This window comes from Onychostruthus taczanowskii, unplaced genomic scaffold, assembly GCF_017590055.1.
Source record: "Onychostruthus taczanowskii isolate IOZ18803 unplaced genomic scaffold, ASM1759005v1 scaffold21, whole genome shotgun sequence".
Lineage (NCBI taxonomy): Eukaryota > Metazoa > Chordata > Aves > Passeriformes > Passeridae > Onychostruthus > Onychostruthus taczanowskii.
Window position 1 is genome coordinate 3,235,059 of NW_024499351.1, and position 19,956 is coordinate 3,255,014.

The 19,956-nt window shown below is 38.2% G+C and overlaps 1 protein-coding gene across 3 annotated transcripts; it reads right to left on the reverse strand.

Moving 5' to 3' along the window:
• Positions 1-7,163: 7,163 nt before the first annotated feature.
• On the reverse strand, positions 7,164-19,901 carry C1D (C1D nuclear receptor corepressor). 3 transcript variants are annotated; one of them, XM_041404302.1, is made up of 5 exons: positions 19,848-19,901; positions 12,434-12,580; positions 11,069-11,135; positions 10,525-10,580; positions 7,164-7,702 (listed from the first exon to the last, which is right to left on the reverse strand). In XM_041404302.1, the coding sequence occupies exons 2-5, from the start codon at positions 12,578-12,580 to the stop codon at positions 7,526-7,528; spliced, it is 447 nt and encodes a 148-aa protein (XP_041260236.1). In that variant the 5' UTR covers positions 19,848-19,901; the 3' UTR covers positions 7,164-7,525. The 3 variants fall into 3 exon arrangements, with proteins under 3 accessions (XP_041260236.1, XP_041260237.1, XP_041260238.1); XM_041404303.1 differs by lacking the exon at positions 19,848-19,901 and adding an exon at positions 18,172-18,211; XM_041404304.1 differs by lacking the exon at positions 19,848-19,901 and adding an exon at positions 15,593-15,692.
• Between the last annotated feature and the right edge of the window lie 55 nt (positions 19,902-19,956).

The window sequence follows — 19,956 nt, forward strand, 5'->3', positions numbered from 1 at the left end:
ACTAACATAATTAAACATGACAATTTGCCCACCTTATCTGTTGTGCCATAATCAAACTGGAAAAAAACCCCAAACTTATGACTTAAATAAGTAAGTTAAACTACTAAAATAAAGAGGCACAAGATACACTAGATAGAGAAAAATTACAAACTTCTAAGCTCATGGTTGACTGGTTCATTTTCCAGGTGCTTTTCAAAACCTAAGCTCTGTGCTCTGCAGTTAGATCAAAGAAATATTCAGATGTTTTAGCAACATGGGGGTCACAAATATGTTCACAAACACACGGCAAGCAAAGTCACTGTAGGCAATGCCAGCTGAGAATCAGCTTTCAGATTTTTGTTGGTTTTTTTTTTCCTTGTTGTTGGTGGGATGCTTGAGTAGAGTAAATCATTACTAGTCTTTGCTAGCTGAGGTACTGACTACTGAGGCTCCTGAAGCCAGCCAGCTACTCTGCTCAGGCTTTGTCTTAAACGACTTAGAACCTCAAATTCTCTTTGGACAAGATGAACTTACCATTATGCATTAACTGAAGGCTTGGCTCAATTATATCTTACCTTTTTACCATGAGAATCCAAGCATAAGATAATTGTGCAGGTCAGAATTCACTGTAGCTAACATCAGAATCTGGCCTTTTGCATTCTGAAAACCTGTGCAAGAAAATCCATGGGCAAAATCTGGCCCTTAATTTTTCTCATAGTACAACCTCACCCACGTGGCAAAAGACAAAACAAAACAAGAAGGTTTTTCCAAGCTTATTTTCTTCCTTTTAAATTCCGCAAGTGGGTATAAAGTGTGCAAGGTGCACAAGTCTCAGTCTGGGCAGTTTGCCCTGGTTTGGGGAAAAAGTACAGGTACACCTAGAAATACCAACCTATGCCCAGAAATTACTCATTTACCTACCAAAGGTCTCCTGTGTAATTCTATAAATGAGGGATGAGGTCTAATTCTTAGTCCTTAATGATCTGAGTATCTTCCAAAAAAATAGGATACTTCATTCTACACATCACAAGAACACCTATTAAAAAGAATACTTTAAATTAACTAGTTTTCATTTTACCAGCTCAAACAAGAAGCAGGTCCCACATATTTATCTATAAAAATAAATGCACCTCCTTTTACAAAACAAATAAACTCAGTATGACAACTGTTACCCTTCTTTATGATCTGAGGTGAGACAAAATCAAAATTTCAGCTTTTTAATACATTCAACATACTTAAACAGTGAAAAGAGGCACCCTTACACTGGAGTTACCACTTAGGGAGATGCCACACATGAGTTGATCCCACCTTAATTTAACTGGTACAAAACTAAATCCCAGAGTGATCATAATGTAAAGCAATCAGATACATATAAGAGCATCTGTGGTCTACATTAAGTATTTTAAAATCTGAAATTAATATAAAGCTACATTAAAACAACACTGTTAAAAATGGCAAAGTTGTACTAGAGCTGCAATTCTTCAAATATAGTATGTGACAGAGCCCTGTCATCATCTGGGATGTACTGAACTTTAATTTTCAAGCCCATATTCCTCCCTCAGCAATTTGTGGCCTCAGAACTGTGCCGAGAGTTTCTCGTGCATGGCAAACCAGAACACGAGCAGAGTAAGGGCCAAGCAGTTTGTGAGGTTCCCCAGAGCCCTTATCTGGGTAAATTTTCACTGAGATAACTTTTCTTTTTAATCTCCTAACAATGCATTTTGAATTTTCACCTCAGTGAAGGAGAGTTGCAACCTTTAGAAAAACACAGTTGGAAATTTTAAGCTGACATTCCAATGTGGCCTGTACTTTGCACACCATGTTCTTCAACAACTCTCAGAACTACTCAGCCTTTCTGGTTTTTGAGGAATTCACTCATGGCAGAGACCAAACATGAAAAAGTCCAATACAAGTACTTAAAAGCTGGCAAAATTACAGACATTTGGGAACATATTACCATAAGAAGTTGAGGCACTGTGTGGGACTACAAATAGTAAGTCCTGTGTATAATAAAAGGTAAACAAAACTTAACAAATACTGTCAAAGAAGGGAGTAAGTAGACTTTACCAGACAAATAAATTTCACTGGAAGTAAATATCTTAGTGCTGGTTTTGTTACATAAAGACATTCAAGACATTCATACTTACATAAAGACAAATTCTCAGTTCTTTTGTACTGGATTTTTGCTATTGTGACCTTAATGAAATCAAGAACTAAACTGACGGAAAGCAAAGATAATTAAGCTTGTGATGTTATACAGAGTCCCCAACAATAGCATTTCAGTAACATGCACTTTGTATTGTTGAACACTGAACTTCCTGACAACCAAGTGATCTATAACACACAGGTGAATGTGTAATGGTACATCCTCAGACAGCAGCATCCCATGTGATTAACTGCCTTAAGGAATCACTCTCTCCATGGAAACTTCACAGGAGAAAATGTTTTGTCTTGTGTGTGAGTTGGGGAGTAGGTCTTTCAGCCCAGGGCAACAAATTAAAAAGATTGTTTATGCTATCTAACTTGTCAGCATTTGTTACCAGGCATTTCTCCTTCTCACCTTTCAATAATGGGGACAGGAATTTTGTTACTTTAAACAATGACTCATTTGTTCCCATGGGGGCAAAAAATACTCAGGTGACAACGGAAAAAAAGCATTCTAGAAAACAAATGCTACACCATATTCATGGAAATATCCGTACCATGTGAGAGAATATCAAAGACTGCTTTTTCACTTGCAGAACTCAGCAGCTGCTCATTTACTTTAACAGACTCTGGTGGCAAACAGCAGCTAAGAATTTACCCCTAGAATTAGTACTCTAATAAGGTACATTTGCAACCACATTTGAGTTTTACTTCTTTTCTGTCTATTCTGGATCATTGTTATGCACTGTTATGCATTGTTATGCACCATAAATTGAAGGTGACCTTTCACTAAAAAAATAGTTTGTGCTTCATGTACTCTTTTGGATATGCTCTCTAGGTACCTTTGATACCAAGATTGTCTTGATGTAAAGTTGAAACAATGTAGAGCCGAATTAAATCCATTTTCTATCACTTAGACTTTAAATTTGTCCATGGAACGTGTCCACACTAGACTCAGAAGAAGCCTCTTGGCAATACTGAATTATCATACTGAATTGCATCCATCCATTTGCCGGGGCTGCCAAATTGAAATGATGCCTGTCAAGGCAACCCTACACTGAAAAGTAAAAGATAGCCTCTTAAATGTTCCATTTATAAAACTTCTTATTCACAGTCAAATTTAGTATCCCTTCTGAAATATATCACTTTACAAATTGATACCTTGCCATTACAATATTTCCATGCCATATTCACTCAGCTTAGTAGTAAAAACAAGCTTTTGCTCTTTCCCCTTTGGTACAGCTGATGAAAACAGTGCAGTTCAAGGTTTGCTTCTTAGATCACCAGCACTAAATATTCCATAGATCTGTAATCTTCTCTACAGGAAAGGTTAAAAGTCAGCAAAAAGATACACTGCTGGTTTTATCAATAAAATATCACAAGCGTATCCCACTGGAAAGCATAAATTGAAGAAAAAAAAAACAAAACAAAAAAACCCACAAACAAACAAAACAAAAAACCACTAATGCTAAGATGCTAAGAGTGCTCTGCAAAACAAAAGCATTAATGTGGACTTTCTGAAACTTTGTGTAAGAAATACTACTCAAAGCAGATTAGAAGAAAACTACACTGTCACACTGCAGAACATAAATGCATTTTTTAACAAATATGTATCGTGTGATTCTAAAATGAAAAATTGTAGTTATTTTCTGTAACTGATGTAGCTTAACACGTGGGTTTTTTTAGTCACTAACAAGTGAATGTCTAAGAAAGTGAAATAATAACACAAACTAATAATGCCCTGTTTTGACACCTTTACATCTCAGTTTATGAGAAGTTAATAACATGTATACATTTGGGGTGCAACCACTTTCAATTATTTTGGCACTTCTAAGTTGGAAGCCTTGTGCCAGAGGAGCCAATTCCACCAATGTAACTCCACCCATGTTTCCAGTTTCACACTGGAGCTTGCTGTTGATGGCTCCCAAAAGCTGATACAAGTCTTGAACTAGGTAACCAAGGTCTCACCCTCCAGAGCTGCAGAAACAGGTCACCATCATTTCCAGGGCAATGTATGTCATTTACTATGAAAACTAGGATTTCTCTTTACATTTCCCAGCCCTGCAGTTAAAAACTGAGTATCAGTCTACCCTCTTAAACCCAAGAAAGTTCCTAATCCTGAGAGAATTTTGCTTTCTTAGCTTTTATTATTCCAGATAAATATGTTTGAGATTTTCAATATAGCTGCAACACTGACAGTTTTTGACAAACCTCTATGTTAGCACTGATTTTCAAGGCCAGGAAAACAAACTCTTTTATTTTTAATTTATTTTTTTATATTTAAATTAAAATGTTTATTTTTTAATTAAAAAAAAAAAAACTCTTATGAATGCAGTTCTCCAGAAATAAAAATACTGAAGCAGCAGAAATGAGCCTCATTGATATGCTGACTTCCCAAGGCATATGGCAAGCACTTTTAAGGCAGGAAATTTAAGCCCTAGGAAAATTCCCCCTTTGTTCACAGCCACAGTAAACTCTCTGTCAGAGAAATGTTTTCTAGGAGTAGATCTGTGTAAACTTCACAGAGCTCAGAGAATACCTTGTTCCTCATGTCAGATATTCCTTTTGTTACAGTAAAATCTCCTTAATGGCTCAGACAGTTAATGTCAAATTGCTATTTTTATGCAGTTATTTGCCACTAATAAGAGTGGAATTTAACATCCTGAGCTGCATTTGCATTTCTCTTCTGAAATATATTTCTGTGAACTTGGAAAATTCCTCATGTGACCTCATACAAAATTCTAGTCCCAGCTGCTAACTTCCTATGGTCTCACCAACCTCATCACTTCCTTGGTGCAAGGAGTGAAAAGAAAAAAAAGTTCCAAGCACTCATTAAATGTCTGAATCACAACAAAATCTTTAACAAAGTAGTCACTTCAACGATATAAAAACCACTTAGCATCCATAATCATGATTGCAAGCTTCTTTCAAATAGGGCTGTTAGTGAACAATAAGCACAGGGTGAGGATTCTTAGTTTGTGGGGTATATGTCTGGGTTGTGTTGTGTCAGAAAACCAAAGTTTCAATCCACACCATTAACAGCTGTACTGAAAGATGTAAGCCTTAAAAAAAAAATCACAAAATTGCACATGCTATGTCTATTTAAACTGTCCTATTACAAATGTCAAATACCTGCATATAATCAATTATGCCACATGGACTTCTACCTCAGTAAGGCTCAGCTAATAGCCTTGCATTACTCTTGTTTAAACATTTACCAATGAAACCTGTGTACTTTGCTGGACAATGAATTATGATCCTTTTCAGAAATTATCCTTTTAAAACAAAACCTATAATTGAAGCTTAAGAGGAAAATAATGTAATGGAAATGTCCTCCAATCCCCATTTAATTAACAGCACTGCACATAAGTACAAGCTGAGCTACTCATTTCCTCAAGACAATGCCTCTCAAAGCAGAAGATGTTATCTCCCAGAAAATTTCTATATTAAAGTGCTCTGGTTTGTGCTACTTCAGACCACTTCTATCCTCCAACCCTCTTCCCCACTAGTCCAAAGAATACGTGACCTTTTTTCTTTTTTTTAGATCAGTGTGTTTGAGATTAACATTTTGAACCTCATGTTTTGTACATGCAGACCTCAACACTTACACCTAGTCCGTAAGTCTATTTATAACAGTCTAACACTGCCATCTGCAGTGCCAGGTTGAAAGGGGTACAAGACAGGGCACAAAGACTTCCAAACAAACAGCATCCAAACCTATTTAGAAGAACTGCTTCACATAAATGTGTTACTTTTGGTCAAGAACACCCTTTGGGTCTTTCGAATTTTTAACCTTACCTGAAAAAACAAACAAACAAACAAACAAAAAAAAAAAAAAAAACAAAAAAAAAAACAAAAAAAAACTCTCCCAACTTTCCTATTTTTTCTGGACTCCCAAATCCAGCAGCTCCTTCATTTCACACAACCATGACATCAACTTGAAGAAACAAAGCACTGTCATTTTAGCTTTTTACAGGCCTTTGACATGCATACTCACATAAGCAGTCCTGTGGATTTGAGGCAGCAAGGTTAGGTACCCACATCTAAATAGTTCTCTTGTTAGATGGATTGAAGGCATTGCTATTTACCTGAAGAGTTTATTGTAAACAAAAATATGTAAATTCATACCAGTAACTAAAAAAGTTTCTAGACATGTAATGGGTTTAATAAACTTGTCAATGCATTGAATTTTTCCTTTCAAATGTGTGTTTTTAGATAATAATTAGGGAAAATCCTTCATTTTAATACCTAATTCAGTTTAGTTCACAGTCTGCATTGCCTGCTGCAGTACAATGCCAAGGACAGCAACCATCCACTGAGCATCATTCAGCTTGCAGCACTAGAGCTTTGTTCTTATAGTTTAGTCCTTCACACTAACAACATTTCCCAAACACTTGTATGGATTGTGAATTGCTACCCATACTGCATTTTTTGAGCTAAATCATCTATTTTTCCTTCATAATTGTTAAATAGCTTTTGGGCAGATAATTGAGCTTTGCATTGCAGCATATTGAAAGCTGAACTCACCTAACACCCCACACTTCCTAACAACTAATCTTCACAATTTGAGGAAAAACACAGTATTTCCAAGATGGAGCAGTAGTTTTTATTGCACCAGAGAGTGCTTTCCCTAATGAAGACTGGAGAAACACCAATAGATGGCCACACTCCCACCACCTCAGAGCACTCCCACCATCCCAGCATTAGCACTAAGGGATGAGCACTGCAGCCAAAATTCCATCAAGCTCCTGCATGTGCTGTTTCCTAATAGCCATCCCCAGCCTGCTCCTTTTCTTTGGACCCTACAAACTGCCCTTAGGAAATATCTAACTTTTCCACTGACTAGACACAGGCTTAGAGCAGAATCCAGGGTGTTTGCTTGTGGCCCTTGAAGCCCTGCTTTCTCAGAGGTAACAGAAGAAAGGGAAAATTGCACACCTTCAAGTTGAAAAGAGTTCAACACAGTGAATAAACCTTACAAAACTCTAAAAATATGGCATTTCACACAATGCTCTGTCATAAACACCACACACTGGACAGCAGTGTTTAAAACTTTTTAATACTAAGGAGATTGAGGACATATAAAAACGTGTCAATAAATCATTAAAAAATTTGAATTCATAGGCATTATAAACAAAACATCACTAGTATTTATTACCAGCAAGTATATGTCAGGTCATTATCAACTGAGTAATGAAATGTCCAATGTGCATCAAATGGCACTTTTAGATACATATTAAATGTGATCACCTCAGTGACAAGTGTTCTGGACAAAATACAATCCTGTAAAATTTGTTAAGTTAATCTGCTATACAGTACTTCTATGAGACGCATGCAGTATGCAAAACATTTCCAAGTAAATTCTAGGTGTCTGCAATTCTTATGAGGGGAAAAAAAAGATTTAGTCCCTCTGTCTCTTTTTTCCCTTAGCAGGAGTTTTGGAAGTATGTTCATTTTCTGCATTTGGTTCCCAGAGTGCATTTTTTACAAATCTAGAAGCAGCTCCTTTATCAAGTTTGGATGCCTTTTTCTTGTCTGCTATTTCTTTGACCTTGTTCATGTATGTTCTTATTCTCTCCTAGGGAGAAAAAAAAAAAGAAAAGTATTTCAAACCATTCTCCCAAGATTACTGCTAAAATGAATCAATGAGTAGAAGTTCTCCACACTGTACACTTCTAGAACTATAATAACTAGAAGAATAGTATTACTTAAATAAATATACCAGGCCCTTTGCAAACTTGAGCCTTCCCTTCAGCATATTTTCCATCACAGGTACCTACCACACCATCTGCATGACACCCACTATAACAGGAACACACAGTCCTACAGAGATGCAGACTCTGCATCTAATTTGCAGAGACGTGGGAACTGTTCTTGCAAGCATAGTTAGAAAATAAAATACTGAACTCAGTTTGGAGTTTGACCTACATAAAAATGCCAAAGTAATATTTAGGTATTTGACACATTTATGGATGCATTATACTGCCTGACTGCTGTCCACAAAAAAAAAATCAGCAAGTCCAAACAAAGCTAAAAAGGCATCTTACACAAAATTGAAGATGGTACAAGCATCACACATACAACTGCCCAGAAGTCTAGGGGTTAAGTTCCTGAAATTGTCAAGGGGTCTTATCAAAGAACTTATTTAGGGCAGACTGATGACTTTCCAGCCACATCAGAAGTTTATTTTATGGCCATAAATAACAATACAGGCCTATTTCCAAGGAAAAGGGCACGTTTATTTGACATATCTTGGCCTACCAGTTATTTGGTGTTTATGGGTTTTTTTTTTTGGCGAAACCATGACCTGGATTCAGCCCCACAAAAGTATACACTCCCAGCTTAACAATGTCATTTATGTGCCTACTCATCCTCATCTGCTTCTGCAACAAATAAAGAAAATTATTTTGAGAGGGTACTGAGCAGCTTTAAGATGGGAATCCCCCTCTGATAAGTGCCTGCTTCTTTTCACTCATGAGGGAGTACACTCAGAGTAACTCTGCAAAATATTTAACAATTTGGTTTATGGATTTCAGGTATACATATTTAGCCTAATATGGCCTTTAACTGTAGGGCCTTTGGATGTTACTGTCATACAAACAACAATAATATATAAATATATATGTACACATATATGTAGTGCTCTACCTGATACTTGAATTATGAATGTGGATTAACAGAACACATGTGGATACTGCTAAAATAATTTTTGATATGTAACCCACACATTTCTCACAGTCATTGCCACCTCTTTGAATCTGGAACAAAAGTTACAAGACTTACACTACATAACTGATTTTCAACTCTTCAGTGATCATTTTAAGCAACTGTCAAAAAGTTGGCCACTCTTTCTGTATCAGAAACACAGCTTTAACAAGGAGGGCTTTACAGGGTCTGAAATCATGATTGGCTGTAATATTTCTTTGGTGACTGAGATGGCTAATGAGAACAGATGGCAAACCTACATGTATTAACATGGGAAAAAGGAGCTGGAAAATGTCAACTTGACAAAAGAAATGAATTCTGATAGCCTGAGTGAGCGTTTTGTTAATACAGTTTGAATACCTGTATGTACACAAGGAGAGCAATTCTACAAACAAAATAATCATGACAGAACAGTCTTTTTTAATTCCCTTTCCACATGAATAAAAACATCACAATGCCTTTGGAAGGAAGAAATGTGCATTCATTCAACCTCGATACTTGCAAAAGGAAAAGAGACCCGAGTAACAATCTAGGCTAGGAAAATATTCACTCTTTCTTCAGAGTTAAAACAGCAGTTGTAAAGCAAAATACAAACATAAAATATCCACAGCAGAAGAGATAAAAGTTCTTAGTACCACTAAATTAACATGATATTTAGAAACTATATAACATAGGAGGAACAAAAAACTGACAGAAAGCTCATGAAGTATTAACTGATGCATTTTTTAATATGATACAATCTAGACTACTGAAAACCTCACAAATTTAAAAATAGAACTATTCTTGATATTCAGGCTATCCTTCTGCATTTTTAGTCCTCTCTCCCATTCCATGGTTATGTAAGGATTACATTTAAGCTAACTATTTTACATCTGCTGAGATTTAATATTTTCATTTATTCAGGAATTAAAATAAGTAGTGAGAAGTTTTGATTTCTGTTTCTTCTTCAGGCTAAATGATTCAGTTTTTTAAGTCAGCAGAATTTTCAAGATAGCTGGCCTTCTATACTGTAGTCATGCATCTAAATGGAATATAAAGACAAAACTAAAGATTTATTATAGGTCGTAAATATGTCACTAATGCAGAATTACTGGACAATACACATACAACTGGTGCCAAAAAAGCTTTTAGCTTTGTTGCTGAACTGGATTCTTTACTGCTGAGAAAATGAATTATTGGAGGGCTTGGAAGGGGGAGGGGGCACTTTCCCGTCTTCGCTAGTAAATCAACCGCACTACTTTTAGAGTCACACAAAAGTAAGAAAAGGCAGCCTCAGAGATTAACATGATTCCAAGTATTTATAAGAAATAAAAAATGCCATACTGGAAGTTATAAATTATTATCAGGACTGCAACATTTTTCCATTTAACAGATACAAGTGAAAAGCTGCTCTGCACAGAATCCAGTTCTCAACCAAAGGTGGAAAAAAAGAAAAGATAAGATGATATAATTCATCATCCTTTTCTAATTTCAGCAGACTCTACCACTTCACTTTAAACAGTACTGTTTAAAAGTAAAAAATTTCTAAATTTAGAGAGCTCAGCAGGGCATATAAATAGTTATATAACACCATGTAGCATCTGCATGCTATTAGAGCAATGTATCATTTTTTAAATGTAGATATAAACATTTTTTAAATTCTATTTGGGCTAACCATCCTGCACAAGTAGGACGCATGCAGGGTAAGCAACTCACCAGTTCTTGTTTCACTGGATGTTCCTTTGGATTGATTCCCTGGGTAGCCAAGTATACTACAAGAAAAAAACAAGATTGTTTTGAAACTGAAGGCTGTCTGTGACTGAGGACCCTATCAAGCAGTCACACAGGAAAACCAAAGCTTCCACACAAAATCATTAATAAGAATTGTTAACGGTGTCACTAAGTATCTGACAAATTATTACTATTAAATATTGCAACTAAAATAGCCCCGACAACTAAAATGGTTAAAATTTAACAACCAAAATGGTTAAACTTTGAGCCCTTTAAAGAACAGAAAAAGTTGCCACAAAAGAACCAGAAACATACTCACACATGTACAAAATTAGCTTTTCTAAATATAGACTTTTGATTCAGAATTTCAAGGTCATTTACCCTATGGATGGCAAGAATGTGGGTCCTCAGGGTCATTGCAAGTTTTTAATTATTTGGCTATGAGATATGATTATTTAGTGTTTGTAGCTGTCTAGGTGTTCGAATGGTAATCATAAATACTACGTTTTCCTTTCTACCACATACTTACCCCAGAACATAGAATTTAATGTGTACACTGAAACCAAATCCAGCTTTGCTTGCTCAAGAGGATCTAACTAGAATGAAAAAAAAAAAAAACCCAATCATATTTGAAGGATTTTAAGCAAGATATGCACTGATTTTGGTAATGTGCACATTTTATAATTGTAAATGTATTAATAAAAGAATACACACTGAAGGAGCGTGTTTTTGCATCACAAGTTCATTGAGACTGTGTTTATGCCTTATTTCCATGCCATCACAGGACCACTCATTCTCTCCTCTCCGAGCATTCATGTAATTCTCCCATTCTGAATTCAATGCCACAGTCCCATAATAAACAAAAAACACAATCCCTTAGCATGAAGCTCTTGTACTACTGCTCCCATAGTCAGAAATTAAGTCCCCGTTTTTCCACAGAAACTTAATTCAAAATAGTTGTTGCTATCAATGGAAGGGGAAAAAAAAGTTTAAAAGTTGCTGAAACACAAACATCAATATACAATCAATGAATGTTAACACTACACATGGCAGACTGTGTCTTCAATGCATGTCAGAATACTTATGGATATAAAGCAAAGGAAGGATAAAGGTAATGAAAGGGGTTTTGTTTCCCTTGACTGTCAAAGTCAATTTATTATTTTAGTCCTACATGACTTCCAGAAACTCTGATAACATCATTGTAGAGCTCACTAGTTCTAACATGGATACTGTCAAAAGATCTGTGTTGTCAAGACCGTTTTCTTCATAATTTATTTGTGTAAGAAATTCTCACAGGATAAAGAAGTTCCCTCATGTGTTGCCTTTTTCTTGCCCTACAGAAATAAATTACACATTAGGCTTTACATGTTACAAGACAGAGATGCTTATATGAAATTCTCAGGCACTACCTTGCTCTGATATAAAGCCACTTTTTGTAGGCTTATAGCATAGCTAGAGGAGACACCTCAGGTTCTGCAAGTCTAGACTTCTGGAATCAGATCAATTCCCACTTCTGCCAGTTCACCTTCACATCCTGATGGGTACACCAGTTCCATTCAATTTGTTGTGAAGAAGTCTCAGTCAAAAATATGAGTGACCTCTCCATTATGGACGAGCATGTTAAGGAAGGTCAGGAATAAGCTATAATGTCCCTGAGCTAAATGACTCCCTGGTAAAGTTATCACTTATGAGCTTGGAAGAGCATGTGTTGCATTGTTGAGCTTGTAAGACTATCTTAGAAATGAAAGGACTTAACAGTAAGTGTCAAGTGTAGGAGTAATTTTTGTTATTTCTCAGTGCAGTGGCTGGCCTAACAGACCCTTTTATCTCAGTTCAGGCTCTCAAGTGTTTGTGTATTAACAAGGAAAAGAGTTTCAAAAGGAAGATAAGTTACCTTTTGCAAAAGCTCACTCCTAGAAACTGACATCATTGTCTTCAGCATCTCATCTACAGAACCAAGAGACTTTTCAAATGCTGTGAGATAATCATGAATTTCAGTGGGGTATTCTTCCATGTTATTATCATCTTCTGACATTTCCATCTGGAAAGTGGAAAAAATAATAATCCTTTTCATTAAGTACCTACAGACTGTAGGTATTTAAAAGACTGCAATTTACACAAAGCATTAGCATTCATTCATTAAACATTATAAGAAAAGCCTGCATGTGAAGAGTTCTAGCAGATAATGCCAGCAGCAACACTGTTAAAGGTCCTGCAATTTCAGAGATATCTCCTAACTCCTGTGCAAAATGGCATGAAGGAGCATTACAATTTACATGACTTTAGTACCTATTCTTGCAACAGTCCTAAAACAGTATTTACTTTTTATGATCTGTGATAGAAAGAAATTATTTGCATGATCAAAAGAAGTGCTCTATAAATCACACTACAGAAAGAGCTACACCAAGCAGCAGCAGGACATCAGGAAAAACAAAAACAAAACTAACTAACCAGAAAAAACCCCAAACTAAACCAATGGGGATACAGCTTCAGTCTGTCTTAGGAAGAGACATTACTTCAGCACCAGTTATGTCATGGTCAGTTCATTTAGGAGTAGGTCCAAAAAATTCTTCTTGTGGACCCTGTATCCAACTTTCTGAAGCCCCTAAGGGGTATTATAATCCGCAATATAACTCTACCTGTAACAAAGCTGAGTTGATTTTGGGGATTTCAGAATACTCTCGCAATCTTGTCAACACATCAGTGCACAGCAATTGAGACATAAGATGTGAAAAATCCCAAAGTACCCCTTTTCTGTTCCCAGAATTCATAGTACCATGGTATGGCTACTGCCAAGCCATCTGGCTGCTGGTTTATAATCAATATCTTTAATTCAAATCATAAATCAGGTATTATCCTGGAGAGTTAATGTTACTTAGAGCTATGTTATTTTCTCCAACATCTATTGAGCAACAACTTTTCAAATGTTCTAAGGAAAGAAGAGAAGAAATATGTAATTTTCCTGCCTATTTGGTGAGCTGCATCGAGAACACCTCACACTGCAGTGAGAGCACCTGGATCACTGCAGACTTTTCTTAGACTCAGAGTGATAATCCCACTCTCCAGGAGCCCAGTACAGAGGCTGCATTTTATCTATGAACACCAAGCCACACAGTCAGTACACACAGCAAAGAGCTGTCACATCACTGCAGTTTGTATTAGATATCAATTTGATCTTTCCCTTTCCCTGGCAAGAGCATGGGATGTGTGAAAGAGGTTTCTTTTTATTTATGTTGTCTCTTGCAGGTCAAAAAGAAAGATGATTGGCAGAAAAAGTGTGGAGCTACTCAAGCTTGTCTGCAATTTCAGTTTTAACCACACCGTGTGATTTCAGAAATATGATCAGGCAGTTAACAAGCCCAGTTTCACCACTGTTGTTTACACAGTTAAGAATTATAATCCTACTCAGCTGCATGACTGCTCATCCTGGTCAGGGCTGGTTTTCACACTGAGTGCAGAATCACAATGCCAACCATGCTAAAGGTCCCCTCCCCACCCCAGCGTGTAACCCACACACCACACACATAAGCATCTGTCAGCTGTGGCAGACCCACGGAAGAAAGCTGAGCTGGATCCACAAGTTGCTGCCCACAGAAAGGCAAAATACCAATACAATTATTTCTGACATTTACAATAACACTGCTTGTGTTTCGTTCTACCCTCCTGGCCGCCTGCTTTATAATCTGCCATGTTAGGTTGATTAAAAGGGTTCAGAAACAATGTTTGTTTTTAATTTTGGTCATATAATACAGCATTTAAAAACCCTCAAAACTACAAAAGCAACTAGATTTTCCTGGTCGTTAATACAGCCAAGTTTGGTTAGAAGGTGTGCGTCAACACATGTTCCCTACACTTACACAAACAGGGAGAGAGGTAATCCAATCCAAGAATCACCTACAGGTCTTTCCATCACTGCAGTACTTAACCTACCTACTATGGTCTTGATTTGACAGGCAGGCATGAACATAGTGAAAAATTCCAACTCCTCTTTCTCCCTTAATCAGTGTATCCAGCACCAGCAAGAATAAAAAAGAGTACTAACAAAAACCTGTAGCAAGTATGTGTTACCAAAATTAATTGGAGGTGGTTTACAAGGATAAACAGTCCCATATTTGAAATTCTTTTCAGTATATCAAGTTAGGGAATAACTTAACTTAGGGAATAAGACAGAAGAAGAACAGGAACATAGAAGGAAAAGATAACAAATACAGTATGAAATACATTTTGCTATCCTTGCTGTCTCATGAACCAGAAAGAATTATGTTTATCCTCACATTTACTGAGTATTTACTCAACACTATTAGCAAGGAAAGGGAAAAATCTGCATCGGTGTCTTGGTTTGAAAGACAGGTGTCTGCCAAAGAAGGCAGGGAACCTTCTTTGGAATGGAAAAATATGACCCAATTTCCTCCAAATTATTATAAATTTGAAAATATGGGGATTCCAAGCAAAGATATGGGAAAGCAATAATAGACCTTTGCTAGTCCGTACGAGGATAACAAGGCACACAAAACAACAGCGGCAGAACTCAAACCCAGCCCCCCGCTCTGGGCCCTGCGTGCAGTTCCGCTCACGGCCGACGGGGGCGCTGCTGGCTCCCGGCCGGGCGGGGCGGGCGCGGTGATCGCCCCGCGCCTGCAGGGGGCGCTGCGGCGCGAGCTCGGCCGCGTCCCCCTCAGTGGTGATGGCGGGATGGACGGCGAAGTGGGAAGTGGGCTGCGGCGGGAACCTCGGAGGGGCAGAGGGGACTGCAGAGGCAGGCACACCCCGGGGGCAAAACAAAATGTAACAGAAAACCCCCGCAGCTTTAGCCGGAGCTTCGGGGGGGTCGGCTGCTGGATAAGAGTGCAGCAAAAAAAACCCGAGGCAGCGGCAGAAAACAGCGAGGCTGGGCAGCAGCAGCCAGGGAGACGCGCTCTCCAGGATGCCGGAGAGGGTCAGGGTCCCGGGCTTTGCCCTGAGGCACCCGAGTAGATGGTGAGGGTCCTTTCCAGTCGGATCGGGCGTTAATTAGGTCCCAGTTTATCAGCTGCTCTCACGAGCAAAGGCTCACCTGCGGTAGGAGCAGCAGTGGGAGGACAAAAGCTCCGTAGCGGCAGCAAATCCTCCGGGCAGCGACCACAGACCGGCTGTCCCTCTGTCCCTCCTCCGACAGGGAGAGAGCCGAGGTGAAGCCCAGCCCCCACATCCCAGCCACAATCTCACCGTATCTCTGCCCTTCCCAAGAAAAAGCCCCTCGGGTAAGAGAGTAGCCAGCCGCACCCTTCCCCACCTTGGCCATTTCTTTTGTCTCTCCTAAGTACTTGTTACTGTCTCTTACAACAAATGGGACAAAATTCCATGGGAGAAAGAAAAAAGAAAGAAAAGGAAAAATCTTAACCCCCAACAATCGAACTTCAATGGAACAAGGCTGCCCTTTAGCCTGTGTACAGAACCCTGCACTGCTAAGTCTGCTGCTTCTGCCTGGGGAGCGGGAAGAATTTATTAAACTTGTGTTTTCTGTTCACTTCCACAGGAACTAGCAAGTTCCTACTCCTGCTGTGTAGGGACCTCTGTCTTTTCATTACACTGCTGCTTCAGCATAACTAATCTCTAAGAAGGATATACATGCCAACAATGAGGCAAAAGTCAACAGCCTAAAATAATTTTGGTAACCTTAACAAGAGCAAACTACATGAGAAAACGTGTGCACTAGAAACTCCACAAAGCTGTTTCTGCCAAAATCAACACATGGCTTGTGTACTCACACCTGCACAATGACAAAGCCAAGGATAGAAGGGAACTCCATGACTCCAAAAGCTATACTGCCCTCAGTAGTTATGTTTCAGTTATTAAATAACAAACAAATTTTTCCTCAAAGTTCTTCAAGTGTTTCTTTTTGTATTTTGAATAAGTAAAAACTTAAGTCAGTCCCTGAAGACAGTGTTAATTAGAATTACAATGTTAATTACAATGTGATTTGAATTTACTGACTTTCAACCAGATTTTACTGGCACTTAGTTCTCACTTTAAAAATTAAGGATAGTAGAAATATTCAGATAAGAGAAGTAATGAAAAATTCTAGCTAGATAAGTAATGCGAACAATGGGGAATTTTAAAGGAAATAAGACAGAATTTTCATTATCAAGCAATAAGACCTATGATGCACAACACATAACCTGTGGTTGTTACAATGGTAACACTTCAAAGATCTTAAATTTTGAGAATGCAAAAAAAGGTTCATAACCCATAAACATAAAGTACAAAATAAATTTACTACTTTGATTAAGGACACTGAGGCAAAAAACCTGTGATGAAAAATGTTGCACAACTTCCTAACACCAACTTACCACAAACAAACTTCCCTTTTAATAACCTTGAGCTGCCATGTAATTTTTGGGGGAAAAACCCATAAGAATATGTATTTGAGAAAGAAAAGGACTTTAGATTGCAAAAGTAAGCCATTTTCATGAGAAAATTTATGCATTGCATTTAGGTCTGTTTAAAAAATGTTTATTAGTTTCTATAGCTGCAAAATTTCTGAATAATCTGAAATTTCTGAAAAATTCTGAATAAATTCTCAATTATTCAGAAAGAGGACTGCATTTTCTGTTTAGAACACAAGAAAAACCTTGTTCTCTTTGCAGTCAACATATAAATATATTATAAACCAAAGTAGGTAACACAAACTGCAAAAAGGGAGGGAAATATCAGACATTATTAATGAACCACAGAAAAGACACAAGCATGAAAAGGAGAAAGAGAAAATACGTCATTTTCTGCAGACTCTATAAAAACAAACAACTACACAGGTGACAATCAAAAGCAGTTTGCTGTAGTGTTAACATGGCTATTGATCTAAGAGACAACCAAGTTAAATGCCATATGAAGGTATTTTAAATAAAAACAAACTGAATACAGATGGTTGTGGACAATACTACTAGCAAAATTAGCTATATTTATCTTCCAGGAGAAAGAAGAGAAGAACTAGAGACCCCTTTTAAGAAAAGCACACCCAGGAAAAATAGAAATTGCAGTCAATTTTCAGGTGGCTTTTATGAATAATCTTTTAATATATCTAGAGGTGATTTAACACAAACCTTCGAAAGCAATTGCCAGTTGGCTTAAAAAGCAAAACGAAACTTCCCTTCCTGCTCACACCCCGCTCTGGGCTCTGTGACCCCAGCAAAGCCCTGTCACACTGAAAGATACAAACTCTAATTAGGCCAGAAGTACCTCTGTGTATCTTTTGCTGAAGATACATTGTGAACACAGTGGAAGCTACATGCATCTGTCAACACGGCAATAGGAAACCACTTAAGCAGAAATGAAAAATGCTCAGTGTTAGCGTCTTGCACGTGGTTTTCAACTGGAATTAAAACTGCAAGTTTGGAATAAAAATGGTGTATTTGAAATATTCTGTAATGTGCAAACAGAAGACAAAAAAGCGATTTAGATTCTGCTAAATATTGCAATCCGCTCATCATGTTAATTCTTGCGTATTCCTTAAGCACTAAAAGGCCTTTTCTTTATACTTAGCTCAGATGCTTTATTTTTTTTCAGATTTTTCACCTAATAAAAATCAGATTAGGTAATTAGATTAATTCATCTTTTCATGCATATTTACTAATTGCATAGAGGAAAAAAACCTACCACGAACTTCTTGTGCAGCAAAAGACTGTCTCCTTGGACAAATCAGTTTACACACAGTGGGGACAACAATCAATACTGAATACTTCTGTCCTACAAATTTCCAGCAAGAGGAAATTACCTGCCTGCAGTTTGCACCTCCTGTATACTTGCAAACTATGGAGAGTTTACTACTTCTAAAACCTGCTGCCACTCTCCACTGATATCAGCATCATGAATATGAATATCCAGAATTAAAATCAAGAGGTTTTTCCAATCCCTTTAAACTGCTGACCTAGTTTCCTTTAGCCACTAGTTCCACAATACATGAAAAAGCATTTCCTTTACTATAATGTAATTTTCTGTATTTGTAATTTGTGTAGTGCCTCTCTGTACCATTTTGAACAGCAATTCACTTGTATTTTCAGCTGGTTTTTATTTGGCTGTGCTAACTATTATTTTTATTTGGCTGTTCATATTAGAAGCATCTTTACCCATTTTTTTGGTTCAATATAATTTAGTAATTGTGGGATGTTTATGTTCTTAGCAGCGATTTTACTGATGCAGGAAATAAAACATCTACCTGGAGCTATGGTGGCCAGTCCATTCTGGTGTTCTGTTTATTTATTTAGAGGAAAAGCAGACCACAGATGAAAAAAGCAATGCTAAAAATCTTAAGCCACTTCAAAGAGAAAGGCACTTTTCATAAAGGTTTCTGTTTTTCTGACATGAAGCCTGAAAATTCTACCAATTACTTTTAAATTTCTCACACTCTGGAGAAGAGCTTTGGGTTGAGTGTTTTCTTATCTCTTTACCAATGTCATACTGCCACAGGATTAGCAATACCCATGTATTTTAGATTTGAAGTGGTTTTTTTATACTTTTAAAGACAAGAAATGTGCCAGACACATTTCAATGCTGATTCTAAAATCCAGTTCTTCCATTTTTGTTTGTCTCATAAATGAGGCCTTTTAATCGGCATCATCTAAATTTTAATTTGCTACTGGAAGTCCATTCCACGATGCTGGCAGCAGCTAAGCTTGTGGTCAGAAAGCTGTGACAAAGTGTAAGGAAGGGGACATTTTGACCTTTGCAGCAACAGGAGAGCTACAGATGTTTCATTACAGGGTACTCATAACTTTAAGTGCCACCTGCCCTTCTGTTAGGTGCTGCTGAACTGTGCTCACAGCCTGTATGTGCACACTGTACCTTCTCTTTGAAAAATTTGGGAGCCAAGTTCCCAAGGCTCCTCAAGTTTCAACACTATTTTCCCAGTTTTTAACAGGCATGTAACCGTTTACTGCCCACAGAACATCCATCCTCAAAAAATGCAAAAAAAAAAAGCCTACAGCCAATGTTCTTTTTCTCACCTACACGTAAGCCAGTCGTAAACATGTCATACATTAAACATTCAAGGCCAGGCCGGATGGAGCTCTAAGCAACCTCGCCTGTAGTGGAAGGCGTCCCTGTCCACAGCAGAGGGGTTGGAATAACGCGATCTTTAAAATCCCTTCCACCCCAAACCACGCTGCGACTCCACAAACCGCGTTTACAATGCTCGCTAACAACGCCAGCAGCGCCCACAACGCATGCACAGCGGCCCTGCCTCCGGCCAGCGGGACTCCCCGCTTCCCAAGGCCTCGGGAAAGGCCCAAAGGCACAGGGAGCGGCCGGGGCCAGCCGGGGGTGGCCGCGCTTACCTGCGGGCGGGCGGGCGAGCACGGCGGGCGGCTCCCGGGCGCGGCGGCAGCGGGGCGGGCCCGGCACCGGCGGTGACGTCGGAGCGGAGCGGGATGCGGAAGCGGCGGT

Excerpts from the sequence above, each read along its gene's own strand:
- C1D (XM_041404302.1), bottom strand. The coding sequence starts at position 12,580 with ATGGAAATGTCAGAAGATGATAATAACATGGAAGAATACCCCACTGAA. Across the intron at positions 11,136-12,433 it reads GGAGTGAGCTTTTGCAAAAG|TTAGATCCTCTTGAGCAAGC; the intron begins GTAACTTATCTT and ends TTTTCATTCTAG. Across the intron at positions 7,703-10,524 it reads ATCCAGTGAAACAAGAACTG|GAGAGAATAAGAACATACAT; the intron begins GTGAGTTGCTTA and ends TTTTCTCCCTAG.